The sequence below is a fragment of the Rhododendron vialii genome, chromosome 13a, assembly GCF_030253575.1.
Source record: "Rhododendron vialii isolate Sample 1 chromosome 13a, ASM3025357v1".
Classification (NCBI taxonomy): Eukaryota; Viridiplantae; Streptophyta; class Magnoliopsida; order Ericales; family Ericaceae; genus Rhododendron; species Rhododendron vialii.
Genome location: NC_080569.1, coordinates 4,226,433 through 4,252,470, shown reverse-complemented (window position 1 = coordinate 4,252,470; position 26,038 = coordinate 4,226,433). Strand labels below are relative to the sequence as shown.

Here is a 26,038-nt window from a genome sequence, read left to right as displayed (position 1 = left end):
CAAATTGGAAATCAATTTCGAGAGAGAGACCTTGGTATTGGCAGCCCTAATCTCTGAAAATCGTTGGTTGTAGATCGATCGTTCGTCGGTCGTAGTTCTTCTCTCTCTCTCTCTCTCTGTGGAACGCGTTGTGGAAATGGGAAGCGATGGCCCGCATGTGTGATTTACCCAAATACTGCTGACCCGGGAGCTATTTTACCCGAGATTAGATCCACGAGTTTCTTTTTTAATCCCAGCCGTTGGATTAGATCCAACGGCTTACATGCGAGGTCCGGACCTAATCTCCCATTCGGGAGTCCTGATGTGAACAAAACTGTATGTATTTATGTATGTATATGTGTGTATATATATATACATACATACAGCCCGTCTCTCGTAAGGACCACTTCATTTTAATAAAATGCGGACCTCCCTTTCCCGATTGAATTTCGATAATCCGAGCCGCTCAATGTGTTCAGAACGTGATTTTAGGGATACCCGCGAGAAATCAGCAAAAAAAATGACCGGAAAAAGGCTTCATCCGGGCAGTTTTTGTTTATTTTTTATCGAACGGTTCAAACAAAAACTGCTCGGATGAAGCCCTTTCGGTCATTTTTTTTGCCGATTTCTCGCAAGTACTCTTAAAATCACGTTCTGAACACATTGAGCGCCTCGGATCATCGAAATTCTATTGAAAAATGGGAAAAATGAGGAGATCCGCATTTTAACTAAAATAAGAACTCTCTCATTTGAGACTGACTGTATATATATATATATATATATATATATATATATATATATAGAGAGAGAGAGAGAGAGAGAGAGAGAGAGAGAGAGAGAGAGAGAGAGAGAGAGAGAAGAAGAGAAGAAATCTGGGTTGGAGGTTGAAGAAAAGAATCCGGTCTGGTATGTAGAGAAAGAGAAAGCGGGGGGGAGGGGGGGGTGAGTTGTGTAAAGGGCATTTCAGGGTTCGAATTCATTGATCCGTTAAAAACGTTTGACAAATGTTAAACACAATTGGCAATATTTTCACTGAAGGGGTGATGAATTTGATTTTGATAGTTGAGGGAGTCATGTTGGGTTTTTTAGATGAGGTCATGTTGCAAAAAGGTAACAGTTGAGGGAGTATTTTTGAAATTAAGCCTTTGTTAACACAGAAGAAACAGATAAGGCCCTGTTCCAAAACTTCCAATAAGTACTTATTTTTAATAAAGAAATTTTAAACTAAAAAATTATGTGTTTACGCAAATAATTTTTCTATCAATATATTCCCTCCGTCCCTTTTTAAATGTCCTACTTCGTAACTATAACTTATTAAAAAAATCATTATACCTTTCACATCAACCTTTTCCTCCACTTTTTCTATTTACCCATCATCATTACACTTTTTACTCACTAACTTTTCAAAATGAAATCTACTTTTAGGAATAAAATAGACAATATACCAACTTTTACCCACTAACTTTACCAAATGGACACTTATTAAGGAACAACCAAAAATAAAATACTGGACTATAATAAGAGGACGGAGGGAGTAGCTTTTATTTAATAGATCTCATTGAGAGTTTTTAATTGGTGCAAAAAGAGTCGAAAAATTATTTTTCATTTACATTATTTTTGAGTTTGAAAATGCTACGTATTTTTTAAGAATGTTTCTAGAACGGGGGCGCACTTCTTTTTGTTAATCAAAAAAGTCAACAAAGAGAACATATATAGTTATATACACAGAAAAACAGAAATCAATAGAGAGTTCAGATAACAGTTATAGACCAAAGCAAAAACTGAAAGCTACCAACAGCAAGCATAATAAACGCCCATTACGAAAGGATGGAAGACAAAAAGGAAGAAGGTAATAATCAACAGACCTAAATAAGCTAAGGCAAACAAGAACAACCCATCCGAAAGTTGAATATGCTAAAGCCAAGTTTCTGCTGCTGCTATTAACTGATTAACCCATATCAAAAGGGAAGGTCACTTTTGAAATTCGAGTACTCAATAGGGAATCATAATGTGGAAGTAAACACTGTTGCTTCAATCATCTTTGCCCTTGCACTAATGACATTTGTAGTAAAAAAGAACAATGTGAACTAAAAATGGACAGAGGGTGGACAAAAGTAAACACTGTTGCTTCAATCATAATGTAGAAGTAAACACTGTTGCTTCATACAGTAGCTAAATGAAGTGTTCCCAATCTTGACTCACTGCCGTAGATGATGCAAAGGGTGGAGGGCCACTCATACATTCCTGCTGTCGTTGCCCAATGGATTCGAGTTCATTCCCTTTAGAGAGTCCAGTGTCTTCAAAATGCTGTGTATACGGACCACCTGTTAAACAAGCTTTCTATTGAATCACAAACAAAATAGGAATCTGAGATTACATTAACTACGTGAATTTCAACCATTAGCAGCTTGAGACCCTAATCTAATTCTATGTCATCATTACTTAGGAAAATGAACTTCCATCAAATTGAGGACGATGTTCTAGCACAGTCGAACAATCCGAGGGTTTTTTTTCCAATGCCAAGCATGAAGCTCTTCAATGTCTTCCACACTAATTATGCCACAAAATCCACATTCGATGCATCCAATAACCTACTAAAGGGAAACTTTAGACGGCGGATTGCAATGATTTCCCACAGCTATCTTGCGTTTCATGGCAATTTTCCAAGAAACTTGAGAAGACCTATGGGAACCGAATGGGGTCCATAAGAAACGCTACTGTAGAAAATAGAAAATCAACAGAACTTTTTATCATAGCTGTGTAACAAATCGCCTAGGGATGACAATTCCACTTGGAGTGCAAATCCACGGTTTAGGGAAGAAATCCCATTCAATATCGACATTCCCATCTAGATAAAAATGCCCCTTCAAACTGGGATGGAGCAATCAAATGTACACAGCAAATGGGTCCAGCCCCCACACAAAAGAAGAATACCCCTAAGCAGATGAGTAGAGACAAAGCAAAGCTAGCAGCCGGAGGAAAAAATGTGAATGGCATAGAAGAAAAAAGAAAGCTAACAATGGAACAGAATTTAATACCTTGACAACAATCAACTAATAGCAACCTTCAAACTTGATAGAGAATCAGGATAGAAAGTGAACTACCAAATTAAGCAAAAATAAAAATAAGTTAAATCCACTCTACCACTCTGTATGTCTATGTTCATAAAATAAAGAAACAAAATTTGAAATTTAACCAATCTCCGATATTTACCATTAACAAATACTTCATTAAATGTAAGTACCCTCTCATATCAATGCTCCCCAAGGCACCCCACCTTAAACTCTACTATGTGCCATCACTCCCCGCCCTGCCCCCACTCTCGCTTCATATAACTGGAGATTTTTACGTATAAGCATGTAAAGCAATGTAACAAACCAGCATTGAAATTAAAACATCATAGAGAACCATGTATCAAGCTGAACCTTGGTCACAAAGTTGTCAATCCGTACCGGCTAACGTACCGTTTTCACTACTAGAATGGTATGTACCGATACCGGTCTGTATCTCGGTACCTTTCCGGATTTACAGCAATTAATATTATATATATATATATATATTTGATATATGTATACCCTTTCGAATTTATCACTGTAAACAATTACTTATTTTTAATTGAAAAAATTTAATATACTTCACTTCTTTATAAGGAGCAATTATTTATTCTTGTGGTTAGAGAAACATTTTATGTGTGTGTGCATGAGAAAAAAGCTCCTTGCTATTTCTTTCCTGGAAAAACCCAGCAGCTCAAACCTTTACTAGTATCTTGGTGACATAAAGAAAAATAAAAAAAGCAATAAAGAGGAAGATAAGCAAAAAGCAGTCTGAGCCTTTTGTCCTACCTCTCTCCATCTCCTCCTCTCCTCTTTCCTGAGTTTCCTCCCTTCGTTTCTTTCATCTAAAAACCACCATTTTTGCCGATCAAGATCCCCCACCTTCTGCCCTTTTGTCTCTCTTATCACTATTTTTCATCCTAGAATGGGAAAATCTTTTGTGTTCGGAAATCCCAAAAACAACTCAGTTTTTGGTACCAGACGAGATCTAGAAAATGTCCGGAATGACCCGAAATAGCCGGAACGACCACAATAGGGCGGTTTTTGGACCGGAAGAATGGAACGCAGTGTATCAAGCTGAACCTCGGTCACAAAGTTGTCAATCCGTACCGGCTAGTGTACCGTTTTCACTACTGGAATGGTATGTACCGGTACCGGTCTGTATCTCGGTACCATTCCAGGTTTACCACAATTAATATTTTATATATATATTTGATATATGTATACCCTTTCGAATTTATCACTATAAGCAAGTATTTATTTTTAATTGAAAAAATTTAATATACTTCACTTCTTTATAAGGAGCAATTATTTATTCTTGTGGTCAGAGAAACATTTTATGTGTGCATGCATGAGATAAAAGCTCCTTGCTATTTCTTTCCTCGAAAAACCCCGTAGCTCAAACCTTTACTAGTATCTTGGTAACATAAAGAAAAAGAAAAAAGCAATAAAGAGGAAGATAAGCAAAAAGCAGTCTGAGCCCTTTTTCCTACCTCTTCCCATCTCCTCCTCTCCTCTTTCCTGAGTTTCCTCCCTCCATTTCTTTCATCTGAAAACCACCATTTTTGCCGATCAAGATCCCCCACCTTCTGCCCTTTTGTCACTCTTATCACTATTTTTCACGCTAGATCGGGAAAATCTGCATCTTTTGTGTTCGGAAATCCCAAAAACAAAGTTTTTGGTACCAGACAAGATCCGGAAAATGTCCGGAATGACCCAAAACAGCCAGAACAGTCCAGAACAACCAAGATAGGGCAGTTTTTGGACCGGAAGAACGGAACGTAGTGCAGAGTATCCTGTTTTTGCTCCGGTACGGAACGTACCAGCCCATTCCGGCCGGTACAGAACAGATTTAACAACTTTGCTCGGTCAGATTCTACCGCTAATAATTCTAGGGGTAAATTACATTAAACTATGATCTCTTTCCGAGTTCCCCACTTATTGTTTAAACTCAGACACTTAACCCCCTTTAGGTATGAAAATTGGAAATTGAGCAAACACTGTGAAGGGAATAGCTTAATTTACTTGTTTGCCCTCTCACCCTCGGCGGCTTCATTTCTTCCTCAAACCCATTCTCAAGTCACAACCACAAACACCATTCAGACTTCAGAGCTCTCCACTCACAATGATCCCACAGCCCTCACTGCTTAATAAGCCTACAACACACCACCTACCCCAAAATCAAACCCAACCACCATTCTTCTCTCCTCTCCTTGTACCCAATCAACCACCGAAACTGTTAATTAACACAAACCCGAATTATTTGTGACGGTAAGGAATAGAAGATTAGAGTCGATGAGGACTCAACTGGCGGTAGGCTAGATGGTGATGGAGTCTCCCTCTCTCGGGGCTATAATTGCGTGGGTTTTGTGTTATGATTAGGGATGAAAGTTTTAACAGAAAAACTAAACCGACCGACTGAACCGATGCATTTTTAACAAATTCGGTTGGTTTTGAAGAGTTATTCGGTTCGGTTTTGAATTTCAGAAAATATATAGTTTGTTTTTTTTTTCTTTTTAAAACTGGAATGACTTAGTTTCGGTTCAGTTTCGGTTTTTAAGTGAAATGCACTGAACTGAACTGACACTTTAACTCTTCCATATGATTTTAATCCCAACCGTTCATTTGTTTGGTAGCAAGTCTCATTTGCTCTCCACGTGCCCAAACAAGGAGTAAAGTTAGAAACCCTATATCAGAAAAAGCTAAAGCCTTGTTTGGCAGCAAGTCTCATTACCCCTATCTCCAATCATTACTCTTATTTCTCTCTCTATCTCTCTCCGTTCATTACCTCTATATCCAATTATTACTCTAATTTCTCTCTCCACTCATTACCCCAAAACCAAACCCAAGAATTTTCAAATCTCCATCCAAACAAGGCATGAAACATTGAAGATTCAACTCTCTCTCTCTCTCTCTCTCTCTCTCTCTCTCTCTCTCTCTCTCTCTCTCTCTCTCTCTCTCTCTATGTGCCACATCAATGGTGGCGATCTCCGAGCTATATGTCGTGTGTGGCTTCAATTTAATTAAGGGCCCATTTGGTCAATTGGGCCTAGTGTTCTAAAAGACGGCCTAGGCAGCCGATTAATCGGCGCCTAGGCACTAGGCGGTACCCTACCGCCACGCCTAAGGTCCTAGGCGATTGTCTAGGTGCCGGGCCGATTAATCGGTCGCTAGGTGCGATTAATCGGCTAGGCGGGCTAGGCGCTAGGCAGATTAGGTGGGGCTAGACGGCTAGGTGGAGCTAGGCAGACGATTAGGCGACTCGGCGGGGAAATTTTTTAAAATTAAGGACTAGGCGCTAGGTGGATTAGACAGGGTTGGGCGGCTAGGCGGACGATTAGGCGGTGTAATTTTCGATTGGAGTGCCATATTTAATCTTTTGTTTTACTTATGTTGTTATATTTGCTCTCAAAACTTAGGGAGAGGGTAGGAGAATATTTAAAAATAAAAAAAAATTAAAAAAAAGAAGAAAATCCATCTAATGTCTAGGCGCTGATTAATCGGCCTAGGCATTAGGCGGTACCTAGCCGCCCGACTACCGCCTAGCGACTTTTAGAACACTGGTTAGGCCCATGGGTTGCTCTATAAATATGTGTGTTCAACACTCTCTAGGGTTAACCACTTGTTTTGGTGAGAGAAACCTAGAGAGACAGAGAGATACACTTGTGAGGAGATCGAAGCTTGCAATCCTTATTGAGTATAGTGAATTGATTCGTCCATTCCCCCCGTGGAGTAGATACACAGCCTGTGTATCGAACCACGTAAATCTCATGTTCTTGTGTGCTTGGTTTCTTGCTTTCCTTTCATTCTTTATCTTATTGTTCTTGTTTGAGATTGATTTTGCTTGATAGATACGTTGTGTCTTCTGCTTATCGCACAACAAAGTGGTATCAGAGCCAATGGTTGACTCTCCTGGAAGCATAGGTGGTTGTGGGCTTGCACAGAGACTCTTGGAGGAGTCAAAAAATCCATTGTAACTCTCGATGGAGCCAGGAAATTCATGGTGCATGCGTAAGGTGGCAGGCAACAAGGTGGCTCTCGATGGAGCAGGGATATTCCTAGTGCGTTGCGGCAGGTGGTCGGCAGCAAAGTGGCTCTTGTGGAGTATGGTGGTTCTCGATGGAGTGGGTGCTATGAATAAGCCCGAGTTTGGACATAGTATTGGAGAAGGAAATAGATCAATAATTGAGGGGGAGTCGAGTGGATCAGATCGAGGGGAGCTAGGGCCCAATGCATGGTTCCCACATAAGGGGGAGATTGTTAGGAACATCAGAACATGTACGAATGATTGAGTCCCACTTATAAGGCCTAGGCTTAGCCTTTTAAGTGGATATGGGTCATTGTAATTCAATGTATATTGGGTCCATGTGATGTGGTCTGGACTCCGTGGATACTCCCCAACGGATTGGGCCTATACGCACACGAAAAAACCTCAGGCAGCTTAGACTCCCCAACACTATATCACAAATCCGAGTATCTCACCTATTCAATCCCTCATCTCATTCATATAAACAAGATTTATCATTACTTGCCATTGATTGTTATAAGAAGAAGACCAAATGGGTGTGGACGTGCCGCTAGTTCAGTGCTCGTGCAGCATCCAAGTTCGATGTTCGATATGTGGTCTGCCTGTTGGGTGCTGGCTGTGAAATCTCAAACTGCAAAACCGACCGCATCGACCGAACCAAACCGCTTTTGCAAACACCGAACCGAACGGTTTCACTCATCAAGTGATCAATGTCTGTTTTGGATCTTCGAAAACCGTTTGGATCGGCTCAATTGAAATATTGGCAAAAACCGAACAAATCGAACCAATATCATCCGGAGTTTTCATGTTTTGATTTGGGCGATAGAGGTTTGCTTCGTGGAGTGGACGGTGGAAATGGAGGTGGAAGGGTGGTCAATTGTCGCTAGATCCCGATCGTTTCTTGCAGAAAATCGAACACCTTAGGATCGTCATCAATTTGGGGGGAGCACTGGAGTATTAGTGTTAGAGAGGGGCTCAAATTTCTAGAGTGAGAAACCCATATTGGTTTCACTGGTTTTCTGGGAGGGGATATGCATTTGTGGGACTCCGCATTTGTCAAGAATGGAGGGAATATTTATCGAACAAGCACAACTCCTTCAAGTGCCTATGGGGTTTCCGGGAGTAGAACAAATGGAGGACATTATTCCTACAATTGAGTCAATTGGGGTTCTTCACTTCTTCTCTAATTTTTAGTGGAGGTAATGCTGCTTTGTCATGGTGCAAAATATTGGTTATGGAGGTGATGATAACTGTGGTTTAGCAAGAAAAAAATGAATATTATACTTGTTTAGATAACCCATTTATACATAAAAGAGGGGTAATTTTGTCAAAGAAACCTCATTTACAGGTCATGTGTTGCTCAGTTGGTATATTCCATCCAATGCCATTAGGTGAGAGAAGTGGTTTATTGTCATAACATAGTAGACAAAGGGGGCTAAGTGTCTTGAGTTTAAACTTCAAGGGGGTAACTAGGAAATAGGTGATAGTTGAGGGGGGTTTACTATAATTTACCCTAATTCTTCTAGGAGTAAACTGTGAACTCAAAACCATGGTTACGAGTCTAAGGTTGTGCATGTGACAAGAATTATATCCAGCGGACAAAAACAAAAAATAAATAATAGCAGCACACTTAGTGGCACTGAGCACTAACCTCAAGCTTTCGCTGCTCTATCCCTTCTCCTACAGCCTCAATGCCATCCAATTTCAGCAGCTGCTTCATTAGCAACTCAGTTAGCTCCGAGATTTCCTTCTCTCCAGCCTGGGTCCCACCATTCACAACTCCTTTCAGTGCAGCCACCTACAAGAGAACCATCTTAACTCGGAAATAGGTGATAGTTGAGTAATGGTGTATGAAGGGACTCACCTGTTCTGAAAGCTTATCATCCTCTGCTCTGACTTTAGCAACGGCTGCACGAGATGTCAACGCCTTAAGCCTGTTCTCCTTCTCAAGCGGATCTTCGACTGGGACTTCCACGGATCCCGACTGTTAAACAAAAGAACCAGAAATTACTCCCCAAGGAATGTGTGTAAATAAGGGAGAAACTACGGCTACTTTTGTTTGAACCTCAAATATCTTTATGGAAATGATAGCAAAGTTTCCGTTATCTGAAATATTTTGCCAAGTAAAATAGTGTATATTCGTATGGCTAAAGGTGATATCATTTCAAATTACAAGAAGTCAGCTACAAGAGAACCATCTTAACTCGGAAATAGGTGATAGTTGAGTAATGGTGTATGAAGGGACTCACCTGTTCTGAAAGCTTATCATCCTCTGCTCTGACTTTAGCAACGGCTGCACAAGATGTCAACGCCTTAAGCCTGTTCTCCTTCTCAAGCGGATCTTCGACTGGGACTTCCACGGATCCCGACTGTTAAACAAAAGAACCAGAAATTACTCCCCAAGGAATGTGTGTAAATAAGGGAGAAACTACGGCTACTTTTGTTTGAACCTCAAATATCTTTATGGAAATGATAGCAAAGTTTCCGTTATCTGAAATATTTTACCAAGTAAAATAGTGTATATTCGTATGGCTAAAGGTGATATCATTTCAAATTACAAGGAGTCAGCTACAAGAGAACCATCTTAACTCGGAAATAGGTGATAGTTGAGTAATGGTGTATGAAGGGACTCACCTGTTCTGAAAGCTTATCATCCTCTGCTCTGACTTTAGCAACGGCTGCACAAGATGTCAACGCCTTAAGCCTGTTCTCCTTCTCAAGCGGATCTTCGACTGGGACTTCCACGGATCCCGACTGTTAAACAAAAGAACCAGAAATTACTCCCCAAGGAATGTGTGTAAATAAGGGAGAAACTAGGGCTACATCTGTTTGAACCTTAAATATCTTTATGGAAATGATACCACAAAGTTTCCATTATCTGAAATATTTTACCAAGTAAAATAGTGTATATTCGTATGGCTAAAGGTGATATCATTTCAAATTACAAGGAGTCACCTACAAGAGAACCACCTTAACTTGGAAATAGGTGATAGGTGAGTAATGGTGTATGAAGGGACTCACCTGTTCTGAAAGCTTATCATCCTCTGCTCTGACTTTAGCAACGGCTGCACAAGATGTCAACGCCTTAAGCCTGTTCTCCTTCTCAAGCGGATCTTCGACTGGGACTTCCACGGATCCCGGCTGTTAAACAAAAGAACCAGAAATTACTCCCCAAGGAATGTGTGTAAATAAGGGAGAAACTAGGGCTACTTTTGTTTGAACCTCAAATATCTTTATGGAAATGATAGCAAAGTTTCCGTTATCTGAAATATTTTACCAAGTAAAATAGTGTATATTCGTATGGCTAAAGGTGATATCATTTCAAATTACAAGGAGTCATGTAGATATAGGTTACTCTCATGACTTTAATGCGTATCTTGGTACATTGTCTTTGCTTGTTGTCTCGGATTCTCTGTTTCATGAAATTTCTTGCAATGGAAAAAGTTTTTCGAGTGCCAACCAAACACAGGAAACAATTGGAAAAGGATTCCTTTCCCACATTAGTTTACATGGAAAATTTACATTGTAAAATGTTCCACTTCGAAACAAACAAGCCTAGGTAAAAGCAATCTACCTCTTTCTCTGGTCTGACTTCAGCAGCGCTAGATAATCTACTGCCCTCACCCTCTTCAAACGTTCTCTTTTTCTTTTTTTCCACGAGAAAAACGTTTGCATTATCATTCACACCCACCGTGTCCAAATACTCCTGATCATCTCTCTCCATTTCTTCGAACAGCAATCTTTGTTTATCAGGCACCAACCGAGTTTCTTCGTAAATATGCATTTTCAGCTCCCCTTTCAAAAACACAAATAAAAGTAAGCCCAAAGCACGTCCGATGTAACAAGCTGCCTATCTTAGCTTTTCTGTATTAGGACATGCTTCAAGTTGAGTGTGTGTGTGTGTGTGTGTATATATATATATATATTTTTTTGGTACTTCGGAATATGTATATTGTTATATTTGATTATCAACTACCTCCAGTATATCCACAAACAGAGCAGCATGTACCTATGACAGGGAGAGCATCCTAACACTTCTTATAATTTTTGTTTCTAACCAATACTTATAAATCATAATGAAACAAGCATGTCAAAAAACAAGAAAAAATTCCTCCATCACAAGCAACGTATAGAGATATATGCACGCACCACATATACTAGGTCACCAAGTTAACCTAATCTAATCAACGTTGAAAAGAAATCTATGACCAACCTATTTGCATTCAGTACATTACAAATCATTGTGTTTGCTTCGGGTCTCTTGAACCAACCCCTCTCTCTACACTCAGTACTCAATAAGTTTTCTCTTCAATTATCACTCTTATTTATACATCTATCTCTCTTTATTCATTACCGAAAAACCTCCCTCAAAACTCAAACCAAAAGAGACATACGAAAAACTAACATGCAAACATGGTTGCAAACATTTACGAATGGAAGTGCAGTGAGAGCGAAAATTTCTCGTCAAATCAACAGTCATGAGGTACCCACAAGGTTAAGCACCAATTAACACACGCACACACGTCAAACGGAAGAGAGGAAACAGGAGAGAATTCGTATATCTAACAGAGTAACAAAAGCTTATAGAATTTTCTTTCTTATTCTCCCTAAAACCTACTGAAAACCCAGACCAAGTGAAGAAACACAGAAAATGACCCAGAAAGGAATACTCATCCATTTTCCTTTTTCTCCCGAATAAAAGAAGTTACCAAAAGTGGTATGAGCGGGAACACGGAGGCAAATCCGTCCATCGGCATCGGCATCCAAGACATTGACGCCGATTGTGGGCCCACCACGACGACGACGACCACCGTGAAGAAGATCGGTGTTGCGGCCACGTCCGTCCATGCCCTAATTTCTGCAAGAGCCAAAGCCGAATGGGTTTTGGGAAAAACTTGGGGTATGTTCGGTACTGAATAGTGATTTCTCCTATAGCTTACTTCTGGGTTATTCACGGAGGAGGTGTCACGTAATAAAGGCGTGCAATTTCCCTCGTTCAACTTGACAATTACTCGGAGTAAATGTCTAAATATTGAGATCTCATTTTAAATTTTAACCGGTAATAATTAATTTTTAATTTAAATTATCTAAAATATTTTTAAACACGTGAAATTAAACTCCTTAAAATTTATTTACTTAAATATAGGCCACACATTTAATAATTTATTTTTAATTTGAATTTTTTTTGGAGTTCACCCAAGCTCGAATAAGTGCGTGGGACGTGTTAGCTCTCTTGCACCTAAGTTATGGTTGAGATAGGCCTGTCAACGGATCGGATCCGATAACATCAATCCGATAATCCGAATCCGGTAATTCAATACGGATCCGGATCGGATTCGGATCGGATCGGATTAAATCCGTTATCAATCCGAATCCGAATTTTATTTTTTTTTAAAATTTTAATTTTTTTAAAAAAAATAGTAAAATTTTTATTTTGAAAAAAAAATGTTTAAGAAGTTGTATTTTTATTTTTATTTTTTATTTTAATTTTTTTTTTAAAAATTTCGGAAAATAAATTTTTTTTGAAAAAAATTTGTATTTTTTTGAAAAAAATAATTTTTTTTTGCTAAAATTTTTGAAGCAAAAAAAAGTTTCCGGGTCGGATCCGGATTTTCGGATCGGATCCTGATATTTCGGATCCGGATCCGGATTCTCACTATCGGATTTGAGTCTTATCGGATCCGGATTGGATCCGGCCCATTGACAGGCCTAGGTTGAGACATACAGTTGCAGAAAAACATATGCTGATGGTTCTCTAAGGAGGTAGGGCCTATGGAGGAAATCCCTTTTTTTTAAAATTATTCCAAAAAGTTGAAATTATTTTTTTCCGTACCCGACTAGAATCATGTCGTGCCCATGTCGTGCCCGGTTAAGACCATATCGTGTCAGGCCAACTTTTGTTTCGTGTCCGTCCACTTCCGTGCCCGTGTTGTGTCTCGTGTTCACTAAGACTATAACATGTTGTGCCGCGCCAAGCCAAGACTGTGCCTGTAACGTACCGTGCCCGTGTCGTGCCGGCCTGGTCCATTCGACACTTCTATTTGTGCAGTGTTCCTAGACTTATTAATATTTTAATTTCCGGTTGTTGGTATAAAAGGGTGGAAAAATCTATTCACACGGACTTTTTCCAAATTCAAGTGTGGGGCCACTTTGGGTTCTATACAAGCGATTCAAATCATTCATTAAATGTAAAATACTTTTAAAGGGCGTTCGCTAAAAATCAGTGCAATCCAATAAGTATAGATATTTGATCCAATCATCTAACTTTTCATTATCCGAAAAATTTAATAAAAAGTTAGATGATTGAATTGAACATTTATATGTCTTGTATTGGACTGATTTTTGCGAGGGCCCTTGAAAGAAAAATAAATTTAATTAATGGCTCGAAACATTTTTTTGGACCCATAGTGGGCCTCACATAATGACATGTGTGCAATCTGGGTAGAATTCTCTGTGTTGGTAGCGCGGTTGTAAGAGGGCAGAGGACAGGTGCGGGCCCTGCGGGACTAGATAATCCGATAATTGTTATGTACAGGATTATTTCATGTAGGGTGAATATCACTGACACCCCCAAGGTTTTTGATAAGTACAGATTCTCTCTTCAGGTTTTGGTATATGATTTTGTGATGCATTTCAATTATACCCCCTCGTTCGAAATGCTTACACTGCATTGTGTTGGACCCATCTCGGAGTCCCACACAAATAATTTGAGCCATTTAACTTTGTATAAAACCTATTTTTAAGGGCCCTCGTTAGAAATTGACTAAGCCAAATATCAACGAAAACTTGATTGACTGGTCAAATTTTCAGTCTTTAAAGTTGCGAGGCCCTTAAGAACACGTGTTAAACAAATTAAATAATTCTAATCATTTGTGTGGAATTCTTAAGTGGGTTCAACACAATCCAGTGTAACCATATCGAACAATTAGGTGTAAGTGAAATGCATTACCAAATCTCAAGGGGTTAAAAATTATTTCTCAAACCTGGAGGGGAAATCTGTACTTAAGGGAAACCTTTGTATGATGCTTTTCCTGAAGATGTGAAAAAGAGATTTTTACCGTACAGAAAAGTGAAACCCATTAAGGATAAACTCATTTTTTATTTACTTCTAAGTAGTATATATAACTTTATTAATAAGAGTACCATTTATTCACAATTTTACACTTTACTCTCCTCCCACTCCCCACCTCCATCCGTCATCCACTTTTGGCTGGCAATCATCTCCGGCGAAATTTTACTATTTTTTTGGGTTTAGGCCATAGAATTTTAGGGTTTACTTTCCTATTTTAGGATTTTAACAGTTTAAACACTTTCATAGGATTTTTAGGATGCACTTGATTTCATAAGATTTTAATAGTTTAAACACTTTTATAGGATTTTATTATGTCAAATTTTTCAGCTGTGGAGTTGGGCTTGTTTGACACTCACACAAACAAAAAAAGAGTTGTGCGTACTTTTTAAAAAGTGACCTGAACTTGCGCGTGTATTGGGTCCAAAATTTGGACCCCGCGGTAAAATCCCCGAAACCGCTTCAAAAGTCACCGTAACGATCAAGCAAGGGTGAAGTTAGGGGGCGTCAACAATGAAGAATTTATGTGCAATTGTGGGTTTTCTCTGTAATTAGGAGAGGAAAGGACAAGTGAGGAGGCAAGCTCTCTCACTTTCTCAATTAAGGGCATAATAGTCAATGAACTACAAAATTCATGTTACTAAAAATAGGCTCGTGGCATTATCACCACCCACTCCATATTTATACTTTTAAGTTATACATAACTAATTTTTTAGCTCTTTAAAAACATTATTAATAAGACCGAAATAAGTGGCCTAGAGCTATTTTATTGAGGTAAAGTACCGAGAGACATAAGAGTTTAACAAATTGAGAAAAGAGAAATATAGTAGCTGCAAACAAATATAGAGAGCTTGAAATCCGAAATTCAATATACGACATCATACTTTTTGTTCAAAATGCTTCCATGAATATACCGCAGGATTACTTTTCATGGGAATAGTGGAATAACATACTTCTCTACATCTCATACTAAAAATAGAGTTTCAATCTTTGGTCATCGGCCATTTTCACAATGTCAACTCTGCCTACGGGTTGGGGGATTACTTCTGAGTCCTTCATAGCCATTTGCTTCCAGTGTTTTCACTGCAATACCACACCAATACCATTGGCATTCGTCAGAGATTGCCATTCAACAGCGTCCAATATGTTTTACTTGTATGAAAGAACCAGTAGAGAAGAAAACAAGGAGTCTATACCACAATATATAAGGAGCAACTAAATTATCAGAATCTGCATTAGTGAGAGACGAGACTTGCACATTCATGGTACATGGAGGCACCGATGGAAATACTGTACGGTGAGATGCCTGACTCCTGAAGAAACACATCAAAAGAGTCCTGACAGAGAAGAAACAAAGGATCAATCTCCAATCAAATACATTTACTACTTCTTTAGGAATCACAAATCAAACATTACTTGAACTAACTTACAAGTTTTGAGAAAGGTTCCTTAATAGTGTCTTCAAAAGCTATGAAACAAATTCAACACAGTACGCTCAAAGTCACAGTTGAGGATTCCAACTCTTAAACAACAATACACAACCCATGACCTCATTGGCTGACTTATTGGGCCTGCTACTTCAGTCTGCTGTTTTCCTTCAACAGAAAAGCACATAAATCACTCTAGACACATGATGGCAGATTCCAACCATGCTCAGTTCCTCAAACGCTTACCCTCATAGTTGGTTGTTTCAAAATTTCAAAGCTTGATCACATTCAACTATGATTTTCATACACCTCACAAACACAATCCAAGGACAACTATCCTCGACTTTTTTGGGCCTTGACCACTCAAAATTCTCACAAAAATCCCACAGGGAAGCAACAGAAGGAAAGTTACCTCACAAGTTACAAATAATGCAAGAGCAGATCAGCCGAAGAATTCTTTAGCCTACAGCTCTGCCCGATGTGAACGTCTCCAAAGACATATCTGTACATTATGCAGCAAGTGAAACAGATGGCCATAGAATCCCAGGGAACACAGATGTTCAAAAGGTAAGAATATCGCAATGCTCAGGCCATGCACAACAAGCTTTACCATAGTCCCAGTAACAGTCCTCATCCCTCAGAGGGCCATGCTTAGCTGTTCTATGTAAAGCTTAAGAGGTACTAAAATTTAACAAACACCAAGAATATGGAAGGAATAGATCTACCTTTCATAACAAACTTTGATTTTGCATCAGGATGGATGTTGTGCCACATCTCAAGCCATAATTCCCGCATTAGAACTGGAGCTTTAACAATGTTCCTGTGGTTTGTTACAAGAAAGCAGACAATGTAAAAAAAAAATATACAAGAGAAAGAATGAAACTGGATCCATCTATATGAACCTTAGGTTCTTTCCTATCTCTCCAAGTTGCAAGGCCGTATGGACTCTGTTGATCTTCCATTCTGTCGCTTAGAAGGGAGATAAAGAAGCTTTCATAACATCTTTTTATGCCACTAAGGGAACACGAGCATTAAAAATGCCTTAGGTCTTGTGGGCTTTAGCTGCAAGAATGCATATGTGGCTTATTTCACTTTGGGATGCATCATTTCCATCTCTTATTAAACTTTGACCTTCAATGCAAGTGTTGTGCTTAGAAGTGACAAAGTGAATCCACGACAAAGACGAATATGGGAACCAAAGTTTTGTAATTACCTTTGCTCGCCTAGGAGCAAAGAAGCAACTAGTTGGTGGTGACTTATTTCATCCAAGGCTTTTGGCAGCAATATGTATATTATAACAGTGTTTTATCTTTTAAGCATACATCAAGAATAATCATGACTCATGCTCAGCCAAAAAAGTTTCATGTTAAGCATTTTTTTTTCATGCCAAGTATATACTGTCACTGAGCCTTGTATCCTTGAGGCCTACCCTTGTCAAGATCCCAAACAGCTGTCCTTCTCCCAGGAAGATTCTCAGAATCTTGTACTTCACCATAGGTGACCTCATCATGCTGGGAACTATATCCTCTTCATGATGATGTTCTACATTAAGGTGCACTTGTACGTCTGACCCATCATGCTCTGACTGAATTCATTAAAAACCCAAAGAAGCAAAGACAATAAGTTAATTTCTTAATAGGAAATGCTAGAACTATCAGATGGTTTAAGAGTGAAGGTGAAAATGAGGCCTCAGTTCCAAGTACATCAGTGCATATTTCGTGGCCCCTTATTTCCACAAATAGGACAGATTAGAGGAGAGAAATATGCAAAGTGAGATTATGGAAAAGAAATTAAATTAAAAAGCCATCAAAATTGAAGTGCTAAATGATGCTGTGAGATATTATCAATTTCCGAGTCTTTGCTCATTTAATCACTGGACAAAATAGTGGGACAGAATAGATCGCATTATTTCTTCTGTAGGATGAGAAACCATCAAGAACAACTGCTGTCATGGTGTATTTATTCTCTCCAAATTTTAGCAGTAATTGAGGATGTTAAATGATTTTCTACTCTCACAGTTTTTGAGAATTTTAGTGAGGGATGATGCGTAAATGCTGCCATAAACTCTTTCTACATTTTGAATATCTCTTTGCCCATGTCAGTCCCAAGTTAAAGCATAATGTGGTATGTGGTGTTAAGAAATAAAAATGATTACACACTATATGAAGCATTTCTATTGAGGCATCAAGACACCCAAAATGCATATGTTGTTGTCGCATGTTGAAAACATACAAGTTAAAAAACTTTCCTCAAAGGGTACCTGCCCTGACAGTAGAGTTCCAATCATGCCCCCGTTAAAGTATCCTTAGGGATGGGAATGGGGACGAGGTTGTCCGCAATCTGTGCCAACTGCCAACTGCCAACTGCCAAGACCAAGAAAGGGGTTTCCTGTGACTCTCCGAAACTCACCTATCCTCGTTTGGCCACCATCTTATTTTCTTATTTGAAGCAAATAAAATGGTTTGGCAAAGCAACATGCGTTCTTGATTATTTTTGCACCATCAGTCCATCACGCATAACAGTAAGTAAATAAGCTATTGTCGATAAAAAAGAAGAAGTAAATAAGCTAGTGCGATAACCAACCAACCCTAGCTTATTTTGTGTTTCGCCTATTTGCTTACTTCAAGAAACAAGCAACTAAGCCAGGTTACCAACAAGCCATTCCTAAGCACAATAGAAACTTGTTTTGATTTGAGATGTAATTATGGGAGCAAGTAATTATGGGAGCAAGTAATAGTTCATTACGTGCACTTGAAGGAATATGGTACTTGAGGTGCCCCTGTGATTTTGACTTTTGGTCCGAGCCAATTCATGCACCAAGAAAGGGAATAGTACGCCACCTGTTCTCGAATCCCTCTTTATCATCTAAGCTAAACAACAGACTACTTCAAAGTGGAGATATTGAAAGCCGCGACTTATCAAACATCCTATACTAGAATTTTGATTCATATGTACCGTCTCATCCGACTAGCAACTCCTAGGTTCACTTCAACCAGATTACCAGACCTACAAGAATTGCACGGGAACTTTTAATGTGACTCATCAGCTTAATACCTCTATAGTTGTTGCAACTTTGAATATCCCCTTTATTGTTATAGATAGGTACTAAGGTGCTCCTTCTCCATTCGTCAGGCATCTTCCTAGTCATAATAATCTTGTTGAACAACTTTCTCAAGCAAGTCACCCCCAAGTCACGTAGACTTTTCCACACTTCAATAGGGATAATATCTGGTCCTAAGGCCCTACCCGGTTTTATCCTGTTCAAAGCCTTGAGTACTTTGGACTTTTGTATTCTCCAATAGAACTCATATTCTATGTTCTTGCCAAGGTACATCAACTTCCTCGTCACCAAAGCCTCCTTCATGTTTCTCGTTTAACAATTTCTCAAAATACGACTTCCATCTATCCCTGATCTCCTCGTCTTTCACCAACACCACCGAATCAATACCTATTATACACTTAACTTCATAGTGTAAAAAAGGTATTGACATGGGGATCCTGATATCAAATAAAAATAACAAGTTCAAAAGAATGCATGCCTAGATTTGTCTGTACGGAAAAGTAACACTAGTTCTAAAGTAGTGCGCCGTACCAACAGCAAAATATGCATGAATGTGATCATCTAGCCACTTGACGTATCTTTTGGGTGCTATTTCCAGCTTCAACCACTCCAAAAAGTAGCGGAAGACGTCGTTGCCCAATGAATGGGCAAAAACAATTGAGGGTCCACCGGGAAGTTTCAGGGCAGTTTCAAATGTTAGCCTGGAATGACAACCAAAATAAGGAAAGGCTCAAGTTCAAGTGAAGAGCAATAGTCTCTGAGGAAACTCATCAGTTCCCCAAGTGAAGGTAAGCCGAGGAAAAAAGCAGACAGAAAGTCCTCTACAGATAAGAAAACAAGCCATATGATGTCCGTGAATTAATTTTAATTTCATCAATTTTCCAAGTCCAATGAGGAATAGGAGGTAATTTATAATTCACAATGTAACAAGTGCAGATGACAGTCTACATTACAAGTCTCGGTTAAATAATTATGAGATGCCAATCCTCAGGCCTCCGGATCCAACTCTTCAAATTGTTTGAAAAAGTACAAGAAAAGAGTTGTGGAACTCAACTATAGTGCAAAAAAATCACATTAGGCTACCAAACATGTTGCTAGTAAAGGTACAATGCAAATCACATAGCAGTATGCATGCATATATATCTTGTAGCCTTACTACAAAATGAGGCTCTGAAAAAGTTCCAGCCTTACTACAGAGTGTCTCTGAAAAAGTTCAAGTACTAAAAAAACAATCTATCAAAAAATGTGCATCACAGCCAGTACAACAAGAGTGCAAGAAAGAAAGAATGTAAGATATATACAAACTTTTGTTCGAGAAAGTAGAGATCTCGCTCCTCAAGCTTTGATGGCGACAATCTCCAGTCATAGGGAACAGCAATGATTGCATTAGCCTCAATACCAAATTCAATGCACCATTTGACCCAGTCTTTCCACACTGACGAAAGAGGACCTGAAGACCATGCATTACTTTTCAGGGAAAGAAGAAATCAAGTTAATTATAGCATCCAGTACAGGCAGATGGACATTTTATATATTTTCCGGAACTTGTTGCAGTGGAGATAAACATTTGCCTATACTTGTTGCAGTGGCAGGCAGACATCTTGCACATCTTAAGGAACTTCTTTTTTTTCTTTGAACGGTAGAAAATTCACATCTTAAGGAAATTATTGCAGCGGAGATAAACATTTTGTGTTTTTTTTTTTTTATAATATGAGAAGAAGGATATAATTCTGAGGAAAATAATGTAGCACAACTATCGTAAGTATGCATGACTGGAAGTTCCAAATACATCTTCCTTACAGGGTCAGATGCATGAGCAGATGAAAGACGTTTCAGTCACTGAGACAGATGTTCCTTTCATTCACTAGTATTACAGCTGGCAATCTGTAAAGTCCAAAAAAATTCTGCCTTCAACAACATAGGAAAATAAATAGGTACAGGGTAAAGTTTGGATGATAAGTTTAGTTTGAGGGAAAGTTGGCAATTAGTCTAGAATACTATTTATGCCAACAAGAGTATAATTTTATATCAATTCAATCTAGAGTATATGCATGAAAACCTATTCATTACCAGTACTGCAATTCAGTATTTAGATAAAACCTACACTTCAGTTTGTCTATGCATGAATTTTGTCTTTTGCATAAACTTTGGTCATTTAAAAGAGTAAATAAGGTGTAAATGACAGATGTTGAAAGCCCGATTGATTAGTTCTGATAAGGAATTTGTAGTAACTACTTTCCCAAGTATTCAGCAACCGTAGTACAAACTTTCATACAATCAACACCATTAGTAATAAGTGTACTGACATCAATCTTGTATCATACATCAGGAAACTACAAAACTAAGGGTCATAACCTAACCAAGTAAAAAAAGCGGATGAGAGCCAAAGCAAGAACGCAATGAAGAATACCTGTTATGTAACCTGGGTCAAGTTCTGTGATTGCCGATAGACCACTATCAGGGCGAGACTTGCATTCTGGGTGATATGTTTCATTGTAAGGATCAATAATAATGCACTTTATCCAGCAATTGACAGCAGAAAGAAGCTGCACGACCAGTAGAATATTACTTGATCATCCATGACAGTACCAAAGGACGTATAGCATATTTACGATACGTGGTGAGGGTATTGACAAAACAGAAGTTGTAACAATGCCCTAATTCCATGAAAACAAGTTTCGAAAACTCAGCTTGTTTATAATACAATCGGATCTCAAACGAACTTTAAGTGAGCCGAGCAAAAGTAGCTTGAACGAATAGCTTGTTCAAGTTAGAATGAACGTTGGAGAGGGAGAGAGTAATAGTACTTCGGTGGTGTCGACTGTCGAAGCCAGACCAAATCAAGGGGATTGAAATCAAGAGGGGAGTAAAGGCAGTCCAAGATCGACCAGGCTCGGAGCTGAGTGGAGGCGAAGCCGGGGATGATGATGCCGGAAAGCTTGGAGTAGTCGCCGGAGAGCTCGCCGCCATCGACGGAGTTTATGCGCAGAGCTCCGCCGCAACCAGGGAGTATATGCTTGGCCAGTTGGCCTAGTTGGCCCTCTCATTCATTCGAGCAGAGAGATAGAGTGTTCTGGCGGACTGACTGATCGGTGGGAGTTGGAAAAGACACGGGAAGCTCGTTAAGAAGCGTGTACAGATGACGAGCTTTTACGCCTTTTTTTGGAACTCGTGGAAAAGAATGAAAAATTTCTCCCCATTATTTGATTTGGAGAGAAAGACAGAGAAAATAGAAGTATTTAAAAAGGAAATTGACTTCTATACTCTCATTTTTACTAATACACTTATATTTTTGTCTTTATTTGGTATGAATTTACTTGATTGCCCCTTAATGTCTAAAAAAGTGAACTTATGAAAGTGTAAAAAGATAAATCACATGAATAAGGACAAAAAATAGAATGTATGCGGTAAAAAGGAGAGTGTAGAAGTCAATTTCCTTTAGAAATTGTGAATAGTATAATTTTCCTTTTATCATATTTTCCTATGGGCAGTGATAATACCAAAACTGTTTTTGTTGGTGTCAAGATTTTAGTGTATAAAAATCTTATACACTGCACATGGTACAAGTTTTTTTTATGTATTGAAGTTTTGGTACCAACAAAAACAGTTTTGGCATTATCATTTCCTTTCATTTCTCTCACTTTCCCCACTTTCCTTGAATTCCAAACAATTATAAATTAGATTTTCCTTCTATGTTCATCTCATTTTTCCCATTTTCCTTTCTCATTTCCCCCCCCCCCACCCCCACTTTCCTCATTTCCAAACAACTATAAACCAGAAAGCATGGTGTTGGCTTACACTTTTGACTTTTTGATTATCAATTACTGACCTATTTTTTTAACGGAAAATAATTTTCACTCTTTTTTATTATGGCATTTCATTTTGTCTTTTAGTTAAAATTTTATATGCAAGTTTAAAAAAAAACAATAAAAGAAGTGCAATAATTAAAAAGAAAATGTGAAAATTATTTTCTTTTTTAAACTTTAAATGTTAGACTTTGGCATTTTTGGTGTTTGTTACCCTAAAATGTCACGGTCACAAATGAATATGCATTGCATAGATGTGTCTAAAATCATTTGATGTACGCAAATTTGTCATGATAGATGTGGAGTTCATAATACACATTGAATGATTCTTTTTTTTTTTTTTTTTGGGTACACACGTTGAATGATTCTAAATACATATATGATACATATTCAGAGTGTGTGCACATCTATTCATGTGTCCGATAACAAGCATCACCACAATTATTCAGTATATGCTAGATTTGGCCATTAGGGCATGAATAAGGTGCTAAATTTGTGTCTAGATTCTATGAGATTTAAGCATGGACTAATTAAGCATAACTGGTAGACAAATCCTTGATCTAATGCTGCTCCAAGTATACGAAAGAGATTGAGATAGGGTTTTCCTACACCTCATTGCATAGATCATCACAAGGTGTGATGTGAGAAGACTATAATGTAAAGCATTAGATTGAGCAATACGAATGAAAACGAATCGGAGAATTAGATTTTTGTTTGGTGGGCCATTTTAGTATTTCAAAGTTACACATGCTAAAACAAGATTTGGCCGAAGACGAATGTCAATAGGGGGGAAATTATTGGGTTATCTTCCGGGTAATAGAGAGGTCACCGCAAATTTTTGAGTCCGACTATTCACACAAATTTTTTGTGCACATATTGTGCATAGATCACTGTGTGGGGCCCACTAAGGGTCCCACACAAATGATCCAAGCCATTCATTAAATTTAAAATATTTTTTCAAAGGCCTCCGCGAGAAATCAACTCAATCCGATACCTATAAGTGCTCGATCCATACATAAAATCTGAAAAGAAAGTTTAGATGTATGGATCGAGCACCTATAGGTATAGGATTGAGTTTATTTCTATTGGGGCCCTTGAAAAAATATGGGATGCATTAGATATGCATTGGACCATTACATGTCAAAGTTGGATGAATAGCTGTTGAGTTAGGAGTGAACCCTCTATACTCGTGACTTGTGATCACAAACATCTTACTAACATCCCTCATAATGTTCACTCAGAAAAAGAAAAGAAAAGAAAAGAAAAAAAGACAAACCCCAACATAAAAGGTGATTATTAATTATATGATTATTGCTTTATCTATCTGGTTAGGTAGAGTGTAAAAACACGGTGTTAAATTTGATTGTGAGTTTTTGTTGTGGATTTGGATTACGCTTTTGGACTTATGCTTGTTTGTGGTGATTGACACCACTTGAGTTGTGGAAGTTTGAAAATTCATCCATTCGAGGAAGTTGTGAATTTGCAAAGAACTGGGGATGCCTATTCAGTGCTGATGCACCGGGTGAATATCTTGGACTTCTAATCATGGTTTTTGTTAGCTGTTGATTCACTTGGAGGTCGGAGAAGTACAATGGGGCTGTGGAAGATACACTATCTTCTCAAATCTCATACTCAAATTGAGGGGCTTGATAGGAAAAATTCGGAAAAGTTGTCCCTTGGATTTCATGTTCTTATTTATCCATCGGCTGATGGATAAAGTGATTTGTTAAACTCATTATATAAGTAACCAATTCTGTACAATATGAACTTTACCTCGCCATAAAGCCGACAAATTTCCAAGCGATCTGGGTTACCAAAGTCAGCGACTGACATTTCTTCTGGAGCTACACAGAAAGAATAGGTCGACCCCATATCAGCTGTATCTAAGAATAGGTCGACCCCATTTCTGCTGTATCTAACAGGAATCTCTTTCTCAAATGTTCACAAACAGTGAGCCCATGGTTATTTACAACTTTTTAGATGAAAATTCCAACACCCGAAACCAGGTAAAGCTAGGAGAAACTAGGCAGTAAAACTTCAAAACTCCTTGAGGACTGAAAATGTAGATGATATCAGCCAATACCATCATAACAATTGTTGGATATCTTGATATATATTTGCGAACCCATTACCTAACAGTTTAAGTTTTAAGACACTATTTGCTATGCTTCTCCCCTTTGCATGTGAGGGAGTGAGCTAGATGGTTTGATATATGTGGTTGGGTCCATTGCCTAGCACTTAAACCTTTTGGGACAATTGGTAAATTTTAACATGTAGGAAATATGTATCACTAAGGTCTACATTTGGTAGAAGGCTTTTTGAGCTTTACATACCAATAGAGGAGTGAAATCAGTTCAAGCAATACATGCCTGTCATGTCACAAATCAATGATGTTCTCGTGGGCTACTCTGGGCTCCTTCAACCAATTAGTTGCGACTGGAGAGACTGTCGAAACTCGGACACAAAATTTGGAGGATAAATTAAACAATGTGGAACAAGCTCATAACAGTCCCTCCCATGCGGTGAGGTTAAAAACGGATCCACTTTATAGGGATCATAGTTAAACATTATGCGCTTTCGGCACAAACCAATGGAACCAATCACTGAAGAGTAAAGATATAGAGATACCATGTTAAATTTTGGAGGCATCCAACCTTAAACCAATTGCCTAGGCCAGGTCTCATATACCAGTTATGGGGGCATTATTTTAACCATATGTAGAAGGAGCACTCAACACATTTAGTGAACACAAATCAGTTCTAAAAATTGCATTCCTAGAACAAGCACCTAACACATCGTCTTCAAGTTATAAATATACTGCAACATATCTAGAATCCATCATTGGTGTTTCAAAGAATGCATTGTCCAATATGGGCATCCGTCTCACACGTCGCCTCCGTAGAAGTGTCTGTGCTTCTTAATTGAGAATGATATATGTTCTACTACGGTAAAGTGTCAGTTAATGCACTGATGGCATTGTGCCAATGATGCAGCAGGGTTCAAAAAAATGAAAGCCTAGGAGCCTCAGCCAGTATCTCAACAAAAGTTGTGCTCGGGTACAAACCTGCAACCTCAAGGTTAGTTTAACCACTGAACCAGGGACCCTAACAAATAGTATGCCACATAGCCTCAGGCATTATCTAAACAAAACAGTTGCGGTCAGGTTCGAATCCACGACCTCAAGGTTGGTTTAACCACGGAACCAGTGGACCCTAATAATGATGTACTTAGGTATTTCAATATTTATCTTTCTTGATAACATCGAAATATTTCCTTTCGAGACATCAGGAAAAACATCGAAGGATGAAGTAACATGATACTCGAGTGGTCTGGTAACTGAGACTTACAAACTATATATCATGCTATACCAGGGTAAAACTTCTGAGAAACAGGGAGTACACTTGCTGACCACGTCTACTTCTTGTAACTGACAAGTACTGAGCCATATAAAAAGAAACATGCAAGAACAGTGACAAACCTTAAAAGCCTTGAAGAATCCATCTTCTTCTGCTTCATCCAAATTAGCCCCCTTGTCTCCAATCTGTTCACGATCAAGTAACCTAACAAATTATACAGTTAAATGTGAGGGATATTCATCTCCATATCTCAAACGATA

General features: G+C 38.6%; 1 protein-coding gene, 1 long non-coding RNA gene and 1 pseudogene across 4 annotated transcripts; all 3 read right to left on the bottom strand.

Moving 5' to 3' along the window:
• Window positions 1-1,891: 1,891 nt before the first annotated feature.
• Window positions 1,892-12,057, bottom strand: LOC131315010 (BAG family molecular chaperone regulator 4-like). 2 transcript variants are annotated; one of them, XM_058344049.1, is made up of 8 exons: window positions 11,769-12,057; window positions 10,634-10,854; window positions 10,081-10,200; window positions 9,694-9,813; window positions 9,309-9,428; window positions 8,924-9,043; window positions 8,711-8,857; window positions 1,892-2,303 (listed from the first exon to the last, which is right to left on the bottom strand). In XM_058344049.1, the coding sequence occupies exons 1-8, from the start codon at window positions 11,905-11,907 to the stop codon at window positions 2,214-2,216; spliced, it is 1,077 nt and encodes a 358-aa protein (XP_058200032.1). In that variant the 5' UTR covers window positions 11,908-12,057; the 3' UTR covers window positions 1,892-2,213. The 2 variants fall into 2 exon arrangements, with proteins under 2 accessions (XP_058200032.1, XP_058200031.1); XM_058344048.1 differs by having other exon boundaries at window positions 1,892-2,286.
• A 3,040-nt stretch (window positions 12,058-15,097) lies between these two features.
• Window positions 15,098-16,405, bottom strand: LOC131315014 (uncharacterized). Of its 2 annotated transcripts, none has more exons than XR_009196576.1 (4): window positions 16,281-16,405; window positions 15,968-16,210; window positions 15,381-15,465; window positions 15,098-15,211 (listed from the first exon to the last, which is right to left on the bottom strand). It is a non-coding gene; the product is annotated as an uncharacterized LOC131315014 (long non-coding RNA). The 2 variants fall into 2 exon arrangements; XR_009196577.1 differs by having other exon boundaries at window positions 15,102-15,211; window positions 15,387-15,465.
• Window positions 16,406-17,037: 632 nt separating this feature from the next.
• LOC131313793 (phospholipid--sterol O-acyltransferase-like) lies at window positions 17,038-24,294 on the bottom strand (annotated as a pseudogene).
• Window positions 24,295-26,038: the final 1,744 nt, after the last annotated feature.